The sequence below is a fragment of the Tauraco erythrolophus genome, chromosome 20 (assembly GCF_009769465.1).
Source record: "Tauraco erythrolophus isolate bTauEry1 chromosome 20, bTauEry1.pri, whole genome shotgun sequence".
Taxonomy (NCBI): domain Eukaryota; kingdom Metazoa; phylum Chordata; class Aves; order Musophagiformes; family Musophagidae; genus Tauraco; species Tauraco erythrolophus.
The window spans coordinates 870,914-887,007 of record NC_141484.1 but is presented as its reverse complement, the minus strand read 5'-3'; the positions used below and the strand labels follow the sequence as shown (position 1 = coordinate 887,007).

General features: G+C 50.0%; 1 protein-coding gene across 2 annotated transcripts in view; it reads right to left on the bottom strand.

Annotated features, from left to right (window-relative positions):
• RNF213 (ring finger protein 213) overlaps positions 1–13,475 on the bottom strand; it is a 52,155-nt gene extending 38,680 nt beyond the window's left edge. The window contains exons 1-17 of one of the 2 annotated variants that reach the window (XM_086624132.1): positions 13,370–13,475; positions 11,286–11,617; positions 10,483–10,740; positions 10,048–10,434; positions 9,368–9,549; positions 8,502–8,660; positions 8,057–8,250; positions 7,542–7,822; positions 6,263–6,531; positions 5,088–5,276; positions 4,421–4,619; positions 3,695–3,750; positions 3,248–3,398; positions 2,698–2,853; positions 1,934–2,032; positions 1,006–1,128; positions 420–600 (exon numbers count right to left, since the gene is read on the bottom strand). In XM_086624132.1, the coding sequence (XP_086480258.1) occupies positions 420–600; positions 1,006–1,128; positions 1,934–2,032; positions 2,698–2,853; positions 3,248–3,398; positions 3,695–3,750; positions 4,421–4,619; positions 5,088–5,276; positions 6,263–6,531; positions 7,542–7,822; positions 8,057–8,250; positions 8,502–8,660; positions 9,368–9,549; positions 10,048–10,434; positions 10,483–10,740; positions 11,286–11,617; positions 13,370–13,475 (3,322 nt within the window). Of the gene's footprint in view, positions 1–419; positions 601–1,005; positions 1,129–1,933; positions 2,033–2,697; positions 2,854–3,244; positions 3,399–3,694; positions 3,751–4,420; positions 4,620–5,087; positions 5,277–6,262; positions 6,532–7,541; positions 7,823–8,056; positions 8,251–8,501; positions 8,661–9,367; positions 9,550–10,047; positions 10,747–11,285; positions 11,618–13,369 lie in introns of both variants that reach the window. The other variant, XM_086624131.1, reaches the window with a different exon arrangement.
• Between the last annotated feature and the right edge of the window lie 2,619 nt (positions 13,476–16,094).

Sequence of the window (16,094 nt, the reverse complement as noted above, 5' to 3'; positions counted from 1 at the left end):
TTTTCCGAACAGAAACAGCCAGGAGCTCGGGAGAGCAATTCAGAAGCCTTTCCACGGAGAGCCCACACCCAGAATCTGTGGAGGAAACACGACCCATTTTGATCCATTCACATGACAAACACTTTTGCGTTTTTGTGTAGCAATAACTTATTAGAGCCTCAGAGAAAAGCTACGTTCCACAAATCCACTTGACCTACAGGTTCAGCAGTCCAGTACAGATCCTGAAGTGGGTGCAGTGGATTAGCACAAAAGGAATACTGGCTCCCTCTCCCGTAGCCAGGCTGAATACCTTGAGCTTTGAGATAGGGAGTAAAACAAGAGCAGGACAAATTTTATATACTTGTTTGCTGCCCTGCAAAGCGGGAGCAGCAAGGCAGAGAACAGCTTTTTCTAGACACCTACAAATATCACAGACATACCATTAAACCTGAAGATACACTTGATGTCCGGCCATGTAAGCACGTGGTGCAAAACCGCATCAAAATAATTCTCAGACCGTCCACTCTCCATTGGCCACGACTTCACCATAATAGTTGATACCAGCTGGCTGAACTGGTCCATGTTGTAGGAAGATATCTTCTCAAGGAGATTGCTCTGAGTCTGCACAAGGCACACAAGACAGAGGGGAGGAGTGAATCGGAGCTTGGATTACGCCGCGTCCGTCTTTGCCTCGGGATCAGGCACGGATGTCCAGTCACACCTCCAGTGCCGAGGCACATTCCAACAGAGCCGTATGACATGGCTGACACCAGAAGCCGCAATGGCAAGAGTCTTACAAGTATTTTTCATGGACTCTTTAGTGGATCCTCATTTCCTGATCATTGTCAACTTTTTTGTTGGTGGTGGTTTAAGAAACTTAAACAACCCACAGCAACTCAAGCAACGAGAGACTGAACGTGCAACTCTCCTTCCAGCACAACGTGCATCCCTACACTATGCAAGAGGATTTCTATGCAACAGAAAATTCCATTTTTCGTTTTCCTGCCTTGACAGAAAATACAATACCTGGCAAGCCACAGTTACAGCCTCCATGGCACAATTACGGAAACACGAGTCAATGGAGGAATCAACTTGTGGAAATTTGTCGTGCTGACAGCAGTAGACTAAGATTTGGTTAACTGGAGGCTCCTACGAGGCAAAGAGATATTTCTTATCAGCTTAAAGATTCCAAAGCGTTTCTTCTGAAAGCATGGAGTGCTGCTATTAAGACAGTGAAAGAAACTGAGTTGGAAAACTTAAGTTTCCTAGTGGAGCCAAGCATCAGCCCATTTATCAGGGCCTGGAAGAGAAACGAAACACAAATAAATGCTTGGAAATCTTCTAGATTGTTTCCGTCTAACTTGTGTGATGACCTAACATGCATTTCTCCCAGCCAAGCTTCCACCAGGAAATATTTGCTTCCTGATTATACCACGAAAAGCCATGTCTTAAAGGATTTTGCAACTGATGTAGAAAGGAGATGAGGAGATACACGAGTTCAATTGAGAAGGGACATACACACTGCGTGCACTTGGGAGCCTGGACAACACAATTTCTGCACGAAGAATGAAAAGACACAAGTGCCACCTTTGCTTCTGTAAGCCCTCGGGTGTTTACTTTACACCAGTTGTTTGGTAAAGCTGTAGGGGTGGTAATTGCTCAAAATGTGCCATCTCCTTTCCAGCACTAGGCTGTGGGTCACTGCTACAAACAGACCAGCACTGCAGCCAGGCAAGCAGGCGACTCGTGTCCCTGATGCCAACAACACAGCCTGGTACAGTTTCATGTTCAATTTTTGAGTCTCCAGAACATGGTTTATGACAGCAATGGCAGTTTTTATAACCAAAGCCACAGTGTTTTCACGTGCCCATTCAGGCTCTAGAAGCTATTCTCTAAGCACAGCAGAAGACTATCTGCTCTGAACGTGGCCCACCGGCACGCAAGTCCCCTCTACCTCCTGAATTCTTCTCTCCAGATCTCCAAGTAAAGTCGTCTTCCACCTCTCGGTGAACTGTTCATCTGGAAAGCTGATCTTTACGAATTCACTCCAGGCCTGCAGGTGAGAAGCAAAGTCAAAACACTAAGTGCTCAGATTTAACATTCAAATAAGGAAATTAAAGGAACTATGCCGGGCAGAGGGCTCACACTCCTCAGACAGCCTGCAGTCCTTTCAGATGTTTCCATCCAGAAGAAAAAGAGCACTCCAGGGCTGCAAAGGGCAGCTTTTAAGCCCAAACGGTGTCAAAATGTCCAAGCTGCTAAAGCAGACATTTAGATGAACCACTTCCACCTTGATGCTGGAAACTGTCCCAGGGAGGGCTGGGAGCAGAGTGAGCCAGTCTGTAAGGAGCTCTCTGTGCTTTGCCTGCTGGAAGGCCTGAAGGACAGCCAGGAGGACATACAGGGTGAGAAAAACAGCAGCTCCAACTAAATGCCAACAAGGGGCAGCTCCTGATCCCAGCACTGCCTCTTCGAATAGCCGAGAAAAAGCAGAAGTAAGGTGAGCTGAGCAGCATTAATTATGGACTTCTGCTTTTCAGCCCAATAGCGTTTCAAACAATGCAGCTTCGCAGCTTGTCATCTGTGCTGCCTGGCCCCATCTCATTCCTTACCCAGCCACAGCAGCTATGGCTCCCAGCAAAGAGCCCTTGGACTCAGACTGTCTGGTTAAGCTACAGTAAAACACCTTTTTATTCGTATTATTAGAAGATGACAAACCTGAAGCTCCCAATAAAAAGAGAACGTCACATGCTCCACATGTTCTTCCAGTAACTTCTTGCTCAAAGCAATTCTGAACCAGGTTCGAGTGTCTCTCAGAGCTTCATTGAACACGTCCACCACTGCAGCTTCCTGCACAGCATCTCTTGGCACCCGCTGCACGCACAGGAGGAAGAGAAAAATAAGAACAGCCCAAGCAGGAGAGCAATGTACAACTGATTTAAATAAGTATTCCTAAAAGAGAATATGGCCTACATACATCCAAAGCACACACCTGCCCAGCAACAGGGCAACAATATCGATTTCACCCAACAATATTGACTGCTCAACAGGGCAACAGCAACAATATCGACTATATTTTCAATAAGAAGAATCAAACTCATTAAATGATTTCACAGCTTTTTGAAAGTACCACAATCTTGGTTAGAGCATCACGTTTCCCAAACTGAGAACAGATAATGATCTCAAACCAGTCTGTGGTACTGTTTTTGTAACACTTCCAGATCTCTTGCTCATATCAACCCAGGAACGGTTCCTTGGCACTCACTGCTGTGGGCTGGAGCTTGGCAGCCTTCGAAAGGATCGTGGCAGAAGTGGCAGGAGCCACGAACCAGGACACCGACTTGGCATACTTGCAGACCTTCTTGTGCAGCCTGAGGCAACAGGTGAAGCAGGACTGCCAGGAGCGAGCGTCCAGACCTCTGAAGGACAGGAACAAAGAGGCAGAATTCCTTTTTTGCTCAGAGGGGAAAATCAAAAAGAAGGAAATAAAAACCCTCACCCAATTCAATAGTTGCCACAATTAGTGGCAACTCACCACCCCTCCCTCGGACGCATTTAGAGCGACGCTGCGATCTGACGGACGGACAGAAATCTCGGATTCTTTTATCCGTACAGATTTCAGCGCCCACGTTCAAGCTACAAGCATGACGTGGCTCCACAGGCACAGTGTACATCAAAAGGACAATATGCTTTTACACAGGTTCCCTTCACTTACCTGGCCTGCTTCTCATCCAAGGTAGACAGCAGTGTCTTCAGAAGACTCTTTACTACCTAAAAATGGCAAGATACAAATATTAAACTGTGAAAGGGATTTGACAGGCTGGTTTCTCATTAGTTGAGGGGACACTGTGAATCCAGTATTCCTCCATGCCTTCTCCAACACTTTTACAAACATGTTATAAAATTGGAAAAATTATTTACTGGATGTCAGAGTCAACATATAGGTGACTATTATTTGTACAAACAAAACTTGCATTTCTTACAATCTTGGGGTTTAAAATTTATTATTATTAGTTGCAATGTCCAGTTCCTGCTGTCTTCATACAAATGCAAGTGTTTTCACAACAGGCAGGAAAATGTCTCAAACCAGCAGCACCTTGCCCAAACCCCCAAGAGCTGTGCAAAGAAGTGTCAGGCAGCTATATGAGGATCTCAGGATTAAAATATCTGCCGACGACCAAGGGCAAATTCAGATAAGCAGACTCTTCTCTCATCAATGCCAACAACATTTTTTTTGCTACAGATATACCCTCTTATCTCCTCTTAGGAGTCTCCTCCCTCAGAGCAACCATTTTTGCTTTTAGCTAAATTTTAAGCTCTGTGTGCTCTGACTTGCTACCAACCACATGCCCTTCAGTGACAGCCAGTTCTGCTAAAAGGCCCACCACAGCCTAAACTCAGCCTTCATCCCTTTGCCAGGTAAAGCTGCCAGAAGACAAACCTCAGAAGTGTTCCAGCGAAGGTCAACAGTCTCTAATCTGTACGAAACACCTTGAAGAGCAGCTAACAAACCACTGGAGAAGTCTTTTATAAATTCAGCCAGGCTCTCCAGGGGCAGCACACACATCCAGGACTTGACCAGAGTGCTATCAAACTCCATCAAGTATTTCTTTTCTTTCATTAGTTGCAGTAGGGTCCCCCTGGATGGAAGACAAAACAAAATCTTCATGTTGTCTAGGTAGAAACAGCTAAAAGCTTCATCGGCCCACAGAGGGCTCTTTCTCACTCCTCTGCTTTTTTCATTTACAGCTGAAGATCAGTAGAAGACCCCAAGACCCAGTAATCACACAAGCAGTGTCAAACTACTGAGCAGAAGCACTGAAGGAAAATAAATTCCAAGTCTTGCTCAGACAACACATCATGAGCTGCTTTAACTCACCAACCACGCAGAATTAAGGGCTGTTTGTGTCTGAAAGGTGATATATACTGCACAGCTTTGCTCTACACCTTCATCTCTGAACAACCAACACGTCTGTGTTCATAAACCCCAAATACCCACCACCAACATGCCACGTTTCTGATTTTTTAAAAACAAGGGCGAAAAAAACAATCACCACCAACTACAGTGTCAAGGCACTGGATGTAAGTAGTAACTCGGGAAAACTCACGTATCATGCTTCTTCCTTGTTTCAGCAAATGGAAGCCCTTCCAGCCCTGCCCAGACATCTTCTTCCATTGGCCAGTGGTCATGCTGCAAAGGAGCAGCGAATAAATGCAGAAGAGGAAGAACCCACACCCACTGGTCTACTTCAGCATCAATGCATCTCTGGCACAAGTATGTCAGGTGAACCTTCAAACTAATAAATAAATAAATAAACAAACACACAGAGTGGAACAATAGCTTTTTACAGGACTCAAAAATGTCCTTGGGGGCAGGAAAAGGCTACAGCTCAATCTCACTATGTGCCTTCAAATAAATTCCCGTAATTATTTCGGCTCAAGCTTATCTTCATTGAAGATCTCTGCACAAACTCTGCACTAAGAGGTGCCAACACTTTATCTACAGTTTCCAGTGAGCCCCCCCAGCTCAGGCAGGGATGGGGTGGCAGATGCACAGAGCCAGGCATTCTAGGGACAATACTCAGCCTTCCTGGTTGGGCTGAAGCACTACAAAGGTCTCCAAAAGGAAATTTAATAGCTGCAGGCGTGCAAGGGAAGGGCTAGAAACTGGAGTGCCAGTTAGGCAGGTAGAGGACAGTCTAAAATACGCACTCTGAGGAAAAATCAACAAAACACATGAGTAATGATGCATGTCAGAGGAGACAAGAAGAATCCAAACATGACATTTAAATTTGAAGGAGTAAACACACGATCCCGATCCCTGGAGTTTGTAAATAGGAATAGCAAACAGGTAAGAAGCTAGAAACTGCTTGACAGAAAAGGATAACAAATAAGATTTTTATATATAAAGAAAAACCAATAGTTTTATCTCAATCTACTATTCTGGCACAGTGAGAAGTTGCAATAGGGGAAATCCTGTCTGGACAAAAGTAAAACACTGTTCACATCAAGGAAGGTATGTGACTGCAAGAGGGCTCCAGGGAGATCGTGCAATCTTCATCCCTGGAGTTTCAGAACTCGACTGCAACCTTGCCTGGACATTAGCTCTGCTTTGAGCAGGAGGCTGGAACAGAGACCTCCAAAGATCCCTTCAAATATGATTTTTTTCCTGATTCTCTGACACTAGGGAGCTGAACCCCTTATTGCTTTATCACAGGGTGCTACACCTGCAGCAAAACCAGCCCAGTTAGTTACCTTGTAAGTGCTCCAGTGACACACGTACCTAGTAAATGCTTCAAAAGCCTTTTTGATATCATGAATTTCTTCCATTATGGCTTGTTTGGACACCTTATCCAAGCACAAGAGGCTACACAGGGTAGCCAGATCACTTTTTACTGCTGGCAGCTCGAGCTGTTCAAGGACCGTGAGAATGGTGAGCCCCAGAGCTAGTTTACTTTTTATTACTGAGTCCTCCTGCGATGCTTTTGCATCTTCTCGTGCAAGAAAAGGACGAGCTATTTTCCTCATATATTCTAGCAGCAAATCATTCACCTAGGATAAAGAAGGGAAGAAACAAACCAACCACAGCATTAGTTCTTCTGAAGTCATTTTCTTCTGCCAGTTACAGCGAGGACACTCAACAGCCCTGTACACCCCATGGCACCACGGTGGTACCGGGCTCTAAGCACACATGGTACCCACCACCACCAGAACATCAGGCGTGGTACCCCAGTACCTGTGATGGTTTGGTGCTCCTCTGTGCTACCAGCTCCTGCCGCTCAGCTCCTGCTGCACCATCCCACACCCAGCAGAGCTGGGGAGCATCAAGGGTCAGGGGCAGACCTCAGGCAGGGAACCGGTGAGCTGAGCAGGTCTACACCCAACGCTGCCTTACGACACCATCGCATGGCACAAGCAGACTCCAGCTTCCCAGTGGACTCAGGCTGGGTTAGGAGCCAGCAAAAGGAGAGAGCTTTCTGTCCTTACCCACAGTCCCCAAAAGCTACACTGAAACCACGTCCAGGGGTCTATAGTACTGTGGTGCTTGGTGATACCAAAATTATCCTTTTGAAAACATGAAACACCCATGGGCTGCTGAGCTGAGCAGCTTTGCCATCTTGTGGCCTCTCCCACGTCACCAGGAGGAGGGAGGCTGCAGAGAGTCAGAAATGAGCAGCCCCAACACCAGTCCAAAGCCCCCAAAAAGACAATGTTACATTTCTGCCACATTTCATAATTATGCCAGGTAAGAAATTCAGGACTCCAAAAGCCCTGTCCGCATCACTGCATATCCAGACACAAAACCCACTCAAGTAAGACGTCACCACATCACAGCTCTGCTGCTGACCAGTATGGAATGTTCAGAACAGCACTTAATTGCAAAGGTGGGACTGCAGTTCAAGGCAGATGGTGGCAGTCACCCCAAAAGAATCCCCACTGGTTCTGTCACACCTGAACTTTTTGACTAAAATTAACCCAATGAGGTCAACAGCAAAATTAAAGTTCTGTGTTTAGTAAGTGAGTGTCTGTTTTCCAGTATCTGTTAAAAGGAAACTGATTACCTGCTGTTTGCCAAAGTTTAACTCTGTCCACAGCATTTCCCTGCCGTCATAGACGCGTGGTTCTATTGTAACAACATAAAACTGTTTCAGCTGGAAGAGGAAGTTCCTCAGGTTCTGGGGACTCCAGGTTCCAAGAATGCTGAAGATACTTTCTAACATAATATTTGCAGCTATTTTCTTCCCTTCCACCACATCTTTGGTTTTACTGAGAAAAAAAGTCTTCAAAATTTTTTTCACTTTAGAAGGCTCCGCACACACAATGTCATCGTACTGATGCCACTCTAGAACAAGCAACACAGATGAGAACCCAGGGAAAGAATCATTTGAGGAACAAGCACACGGCTTCACTCTTTCAGCTCTCCACAGAAACACCCCCACAAACCCATTAAGTTTCCAGCCTCACACAGTGCTGTCTAATAATAATGCTAGTCTATGTTTAGTTAAGAGATCATCCCACCAAAAAAAAAAAAATCCATAGATTGTCTCAATATGCAGACCCAGCCAGAAAAGCTCACCTCCACTGTTGAGCAAGTTGCCTCTTATCAGTAAGCAGCGATTCACGTAACTATTTGATGCTGAACACTTGTAAATAAATTCATACTTCCCTTCACCACAGGAAACCCAATATTTGTAAGGAATGCATTTACTCATATGCTCTTTTGCAAGAACTACAGAGCCTTCAATGAGGTACCCATGTTCTTCCAGATGCCTACGAAACACAAAACACAGCAAAGGACATCTCAGCCAACCTGTATCCTTCCTTTTCCATGCATCACTCCATTTCTATAGGAATGGTGACTATTCTTTCATGATGAAAATTTTAGAATAATGTCCACTATGAAAACTCTTTGTAGCAGTATCCAGCTACAGTCTTACGTATTAAATGAAGCACCACATTGCATCCTGTTCTCCAGAGCCAAAACACTCCTGTGCCCCCGAGCGGCTCCAGAGGGTACGTACCTGGTGCAGTGCAGCTCACAAACGTTGTCCCTCCAGTTTGCATAGGGAGAAACACCTTCAGCCCTGATGAACACTTTATGGGTCTCAGGGTTTAGTTTGAAGTCTTTGGACAATATTGCATGGAAATACACTGTAACCCCATCGCTCCGGTCCACGGAACTACAAGAAAGAATTAGAAATAAAATAGAATTCTAAGTTTTACTTTTTTTAAAATGCATAAATCATTATAAACAATAAACAAGCTTTAAGCCACTAGCTTACTGGACGCCAGGCCCATAAGATCTGCCAGCAGTTTGCTCAAACTGATGCTACATAGCAGGCCTTGTGTAAAGCCTAGTGCAAAAAGGAAAAATGAGTTCCTAAAGGCAGCACGAAATGCTCTGACCACATGCATCTGGGGCACAGCACTGGCAATCCAACAGAAATACCTCACCCAGCAGAGTCACCTGAAACAGCTAAGCTTTATCCCTCTTCCAGCTCAGACACACCAAGTGAAACAAGCTATACTAATTAAGAGCTCTTCACACCATTAATCTAAAGAGTTACATGTGTGAAGCACGTGTTTGTCTTATTTCTTAAAATCAGAGGGCAATCTTTTTTATTCATCAGACACTCACAAAGGTTCAAATACCAAGTGTACCACATTACCCGGTACACGACCCATGCCACAACTCCCAGCTAAACACTGGCTCTCTTTTGCATGAGCAGCAGCTCACCTGGGTTTGAAAGCAGTTCTATTTCCACATATCCAAGACATTATGCAGACCTAATCCTAGTACTTCAATCCCTTGCCCCAGTCTGGAGCGCTCTAGTCCTCCTCACACCAAATCCTGTAAGTGAAGAACACTGGGCAGGGATGTTCTCACCTTTCTTTAGTCTTATTCACGGGTTTCTGGTTCTTTTGTTGCTTTTTATCCTTGTGACTGTCTGTTACAGCCGAAGCATCATCCTTTTTAGCAATCTCAGGTCCTTTGGTCTGACTTGTCATCTCGGTTACTTTGTGTACTTTCTCACTTGGGGTCTCCTTTTTCTCCTCTGTCTTTTCATTCTGCAACAGGAAGACAAACAATGGCCAATTAAACAGGAGACCCTGGAAGCACAGCATCCCTGGAAACCGCCAACATCTCTTCAGACAGGTGAGGATACCCAGAAATCACAGGATTTGTACTTCTGGAAATACTTTGTACTCTGGAAATCTCTTCCTTCTGCGACACGAAGACAAACTGCGATTCGCAGCTACCTGAACTGGCCGGGAGGGGAGTACAGACACCTACAAAGCATGAACATCTCCTCAGAGATCCAAGGGAGCTCCCTGGAGACAAGCTCACAGCTCCTGAGGGCAACTGAGCAACCACTCAGTGAGGGAGCTGTGCTAAAGCACAGGGGAGCAAAACTCAAAAGAAACGCTTCATGGTATCCCCTGATTTCTCTCCGTATCTCCATCCTCACGGTCTTCAGCTTTACTGACAGCACAAATGAATCAGTTATAAAGGGAAACTTTGCCCAACACACCCGAATACTCACCAGAGTGTTCTCACACACTTACCTTGGCAGTCGAACAGCTCACTTCCTGGCTGGTGTTTTCCTTATCCTTCCCAGCCTGCGAGCTTCTGACCACAGGCGGAGTTTTTGTGCCTTGACGTTGAGGTTCAGCAGAAGCAGCTGCAGGTTTACTCTTCGGGGCTCCCACACCAGGTGACAACCCAGAGGAAACACTCGCTCTCTCCTCTGTTGAGGCCAGTTTCTTACTGTTATCCGAGGACTGGGAATTTGGTCTGGTTTCTGGAAGCTGGGTAGCGACAGGGGCACGACTGCCCCTTTCCACATTACTCCTGACTGTTTCTCCGCACTCTCTGGTACTTCCACCTCCCATCTTCTCCTTCGGGGCTGCAGAGCTTGGAGATGGGGCAGCCACAGTATCCATGCTGCTCTGCTTTGGTGGGGTTATCACCTCTACGCTGCTGTGACTGCTTTCTGCAACCACTTCCAGACTTCCAGCTTCCTTTTCCAAGTGATCCGATGCCTTGTTGCTTTCATGTACACCTCCACTGTCACCAGCAAGTAAATCAGCATCCAGTTTGGCTACTCCACTGCCTGGCGTTTGGATTTTTTGTGCAATAACACACGTTTCAGGCAGTTCTGTGGTTTTAGCTGGTGCTGTGCTTGGAGGAGGCAGAGAGTCGTGCTCCGTGGAGCTGGAAAGACCCTTGTTTGCTTTTTTCCTCCTCTTTTTCCTCTTCTTTTTCTATTAAAAAAAAAAGGAACAACAGAATGTCTGTTTATCCACTGTTGAAGAGAAATTCTTTGTCACCTCCTTCATTGCAGCTAGTACCAACATCTTCCTGCTATACTGGGTTAATGGAAAATGATCAGGAGGAGAAGGGACAAGACTAACTACCATCTTCTATAGCAGGTGAAATGCAAGTAACTGGAGAATTCTGTATTTTTAATATTTGAGACTTTCTCAGCCGGAACACAGAGCAGCGCTGGGCATGACGCTCACTAACTAAACCAGATGAGTCACGTTTCTAAGCTGAATTCTGTACTGTTTCCCCTCAATGCAGCACAGGTACTGTCAGGGGGAGCTGTACTGCTCAGCACATCAGCTGTCCGCATGCACAACACTGAACGTAAGCAAATACACCTGCAGTTTGCCTGGGCACACGGGCAGCGGCATCCAGACGCAGGCCACAGGGATTTGTGGGATGCAGCCCAGCCTCAGTGCTTCACAAAAGAGAAAGCAACGAGCTACAGCTGCTCCTCAGCACTAACAAAGAGCCTTACCTTCTCCTGTGACTGCTCAGAAGCATCATCAGCCACCTGCTGAGGTGCAGTCTCTGAGCTACCACTTGCACCCTCCAGCAGCAATGACCCTTCTTCTTCTTCCTCGTCCTCCTCCTGTGTTTCAGTAGAGGAAGGAGGCCCATCTGCAGCACATTCAGGTACGGTCTCCGAGGTATTGATCAGAACTCTTGAGTTCTCCATCAGCAATCCTCCCTCCTCCTCCTCTTTTGTTTCAGTGGTGGAAGAAGGCCCATCAGCACCTTCTCCCTTCACATGTCCTCCAGGCTCTGCTCCTCTATCAGGGACTGGAGTGAGCTTCACCTCTCTTCTTTCTGCAAGGGAGGCAAGGTTCATTGTTAAACTGGAGAGCCTGTAAAAAGAACAGTTCTCAGCTGGTGGTGAGAAAGCAGGGTCTGCCCCTGGCGAAAGGTCTCAATGGAATGCACAGGAGCTGCTTTGTTTGCCCCTGTTCAACAGCTACCGACAGCAATGACCCCATCCTCCCTCGCACAGCCTCCTTCCCTCTCCAAGGCCCCTGCAGCAGAATAATTAAGATAAGAAACCACTGTATTGAGGTACTGATCTTCCTCTATACAACCTCCAGCTCACATGCTACTGGCCAAAGCAGCAGGCACTGGGGACCCCAGCTGCCTGTCGAAATGCCCAGGAACCCCCAAGACGTGCAGTGACGGCGCATCGGCACTTGGCAGCCCCTACTGCGCAGCTGAGTGTTGTGTCCAGCAGGGCATGGGAAACTCTCTTTTCATCTTCACCAGTTTCATCCAACCCTTAACACCTGGGAAAAGGCGGCTCCGATCTGAACAAGGCGTCGGAGCAGATCTCTGCCTTCCGCAGACCTGTCTCACAGGCCCTTCAGCACTGCCTCTATCACAATTTTGAGAGCAAAAGCTTTTAACCTCTTTGAGCAGAGATCAACCAACACTAAAAGACATTGATTTCCTCTAGGTATTTTTGGGAGCAGGAGTACAAAAATCAAGGTGAAGGTAGCTCACAGCCCCTTGGAGTACTACAGCCCAAAGGCTGCACTAGACTTAAAGAGAGGGGGTTGTTTTGTACTTGAAGCAGGCACCTTTTGCAATATTGTTTCACATCCAATTTACTATCATAACATTATCTGAAGAGTTTAAACTCTTCCCTGAGCTTTTTCTGCTCCTTGGTGACTCCCCTGTTGACAAGGCTTGACTTGCACACATTTACTTGGTAGAACTCCCTGCATATTTACATGGTAAAGCACTACAACTCCTTTCGCCACCTTTAATCCCTGCCAGAAGCAGGGACAAAGCTTTCGGACCACCAGAACAGATGCTTTGGATGTTTTTCCTACAGCATTTAAGACCCGGAGATCCTGGGTTTGTTACCTTGCCATTCTGGATTGCAGAGGCATTTGCTAAGAACTGATCTTGTCACAACCACAGCAGGCTGATTCTGATTTAGTGTACTCTTTTAGGACCCTGCTTCTTCATAACACCACACAAAAGCAATTCTGGTGGCCTGGGTCATTCTCTCTTTAAGCAAATAAAGGATTAGGAAATAATTCCCCCTGTGTACCTGCATTAATTGTGTACTTGACTTTGTTACTGTTCACAGAGGCAGAACTAGCGCGTTGTCAAACAGAAATTCAGGGAGTGAACTCTAAACCTAACGATAAGCCAAAAATAGCAAATTCTGGTTTAAGAGGGACTAGACTGGTCTTTGTAATACAACATTCCATAAACCCAGCATCAGTTCATTGGCAAAACAGAAACCAGTTCATCGCTGGAGATCCGAGCGTGGGGAATGCGTGTAGGAGGTGCCAGCACCTGGCTCGCTTCTCGCTCCGTCCCTGGCACTCACTGCAAGGCAAAGCTCTGCCCTGGCAAGGAGCGCACGGGAAATCTGAGAAGCACGTGCCGAGGTGGCCAGGGCAGAGCAGCCCGGGGCTACACGAGCACCGGGGTCAGCACGAGGACCGGCAGACAGCCACAGTCACGGGCAAACCCAGGGCACGCCAGTACCGTGCCCCCACGGGCTCCATGCCCCCCGGGGGCTCCGTGCCCCGCTCAGCCCACGGCGCACCCTCCTACCTGAGTCCGCGTCCGCCGCGGCGCCGGGTGCCAACCGGGCCCCGCACTCGGTGCAGGAGGGGGGACAGTCGCCCCCCAAACCGACGCGACACACGGGGCACTCCATGCTCCCCCGCCGCAGCCCGCGCCGAGCTTTTCCGGAGCCACCGACGGAGGGAAAGGGATGAGGCAGAGAGAGAAACACAAACATTAACACGAGGTGATGAAACTTTGTCACACAGCCTTCCTCCCCGCTCCGCTTTCATTTTCAGGAAGGAAAGTGCCGCTCGCCGCCCCCCCCCCCACCCCCCTCCGCTGCACCGGCCCGCGGGCTCGGGGGGAAACCACAAACGTTTGGGAAGGTAAACAAACCAAAATGGCTCCTCCGCTGCGCGCGGGGACCTTTGAAAATTAAACGCACCGGGGAGCAGCGAGGCCCAGCGGACGCGGGCCGGACCCAGCCACGCTCTGCCACCGGGCCGGGCAGGGGCAGCCCCGGTCCGCGCCCCCGGGGCGCCCCGTCCCCCCCTGGCAAGGCTGGGGGCGGGGCTGACCCCTTGGGCGGGGCCTATATGCAAATGAAGCGCCGCTCGCTCCCCGCGGATACGCTCTCCCGGGGAGATATGCAAATGAGCCGGGCTGATGGGCCAATGGCGTGGCGAGGGGCCAGCGCAATGCAAATGAGGCCCGTTAGGCGAGGGCCGGCGGGCAGCGGGGCGGGGCTGCCAGCCTGCGCGGGGGGGCCGGGGGCACGGGTGCCGGTATGGCCGGGGCACCGGGGGGCAGACCGCGAGCACCGAGGGGTGGGGGTGCCGCGGGTGCACGGGGAGGAGAGAGGAGGGGAGGGCCCGGAGTGCCCAGGGACGGCCGGACGCACCGGAGGGTCGGGTGGCACCGGAGGGGTCGGGTGGCACCAGGAGGCTGCAGCACAGCCCGGAGCCCGCAGCACCCCGCCCCACCCGGGTCCGGCAGGGGAGCCCCCCCGCGCCGCCCGCACCGGAGCCCCCCGCAAGCCCAGGCCCGGTGCCCCGGCCCGGCCCGCAGCGCTGTCCCGCCCGCCCCGGCAACGCGACTCACCGGCGGGCCGGGGACCAGCACCTGCAGCGCCCGCTCCGCCGTCCCCCGCCCGGCGAAGTTTCGCTTTTCCGCCGAGCCGCCAAGTTTCGTTTTTGGGCCGTCACCGCCCCCGGCCCGGCCCCGACCCGGCCCGGCCAATCCCGCCGCGGCCGCCCCCCACCGGGCGGCCCCCACCGCGGTCCCGCCCTGCCGCGGCTGCCGGAGCGGGGTGGGGGTCCCGTGCCCCCCCGCGCCGGGGACCTGGGCGAGAGTGGTCCGGGCCGCCGGGCATCTCCCCGGCGACGTACCGGCTCGGTACCTCTGCACCGAGAGCCCTGCAGCAGCCCCGACGGTTGCGGGGGCTTGGGAAGGGCTGATGGACCTGGTGGCCGGTTCCAGCCCAGCGCTGGGTGCCCACTGCCCGCTCGGCTGCCCGGGCAGTGCCGGTGGGCACGGGCCTGGAGCTCAGCCCCTTCTCTTCCTTCTGCGCCCACATTCAGCAGCTCCCAGATGCCCAGCAAAGCCCCTCGGCTTCTGCTTTGGGCTGGTGGGGCCGTGCGCTGGTTTTGGCTGGGACAAAGTTAGTTTCCTCCGTAGTATAAGGTTTGGATTTGTGCTGGGAACAGCGGTGATGGCACAGGAATGTTTTTGTTATTGCTGAGCGGTGCCCACGCAGCACCAAGGACTTTTCTGCTCCTCACCCCACCAGCGAGCAGGCTGGGGGTGCACAAGGAGCTGGGGTGAGACACAGCCGGGACAGCTGACCCAGCTGACCAGAGGGATGTCCCAGGGATATCCCATACCATATGAAGTCCCATTCCGGGGAGGGAGCGAGCAGCTGCGTGGTGCCTAGTTGCCAGCTGGGGTTAAACCACGTGTGGAGACACACCAACCCCCCAGCGCCTGGAGGGAAACATCCCTCCAGCCTCCAGCAGCAGGACCTGTTGGCCCTCGAAAGTTTGTGGCTCCCGGGCACCTCTGCCACCCCGGCAAAACCTGCAAAACCCTCGGCAGGTGCTGTGCTGGAGCGTGCCTTTGGGCACGGAGCCACGGGGCAGCCTGAGCCTGGTTTCAGTTTCTTTTCCTTGGTTTGCTCAGCAGCGCCCAGGAATTAGGGCTTAATTTCTCCTTCCCACATGAAAGCAAAAAGCTTTTCCCAGAGGCAGGCAGAGCTCACGCTGACTCATTTGCAATTAATGCTTTATTATACCCTCCTTACGGGGGTGCCAGCCAAGGGCAGATCAGGAAAACTGCTGAACCCGACCCCACCCCGCTGCCTGGCAGCACTAGTGCTTTTTGTGCCCATTTCACAGCAAGGCAAGCACAAGCTGGTGTCATGGTGCCTGGCAGGAGTCAGGCGAGGGGCTGCACCCATGGACGGGACAGCCCAGCCCTGCCCGATGGCAGCATTTGGCAGAAAACCCCACAAACCAAGAGGGATCGGTCAGGAGGAAAATCACTGATGCTTTTCATCTCCCAGCAGCGTGAGGTCAGGAGCTGCAGCACGCCCTTGGGCATCCTTCAGACTCGCTTTGACGACAGTACGCTCTGCGTCGCAGCTCAGATTGTCCCAGAATAAGAAAAATCTCCAGAATTAAAAAAGCTGATTTAAAAAAGCAGCAGCTTTGAGGAGGAAGAAGGCCTGGAGGAGGGATGGCTTCTTCCTGACGACCGTGACAGGGATCAGCTT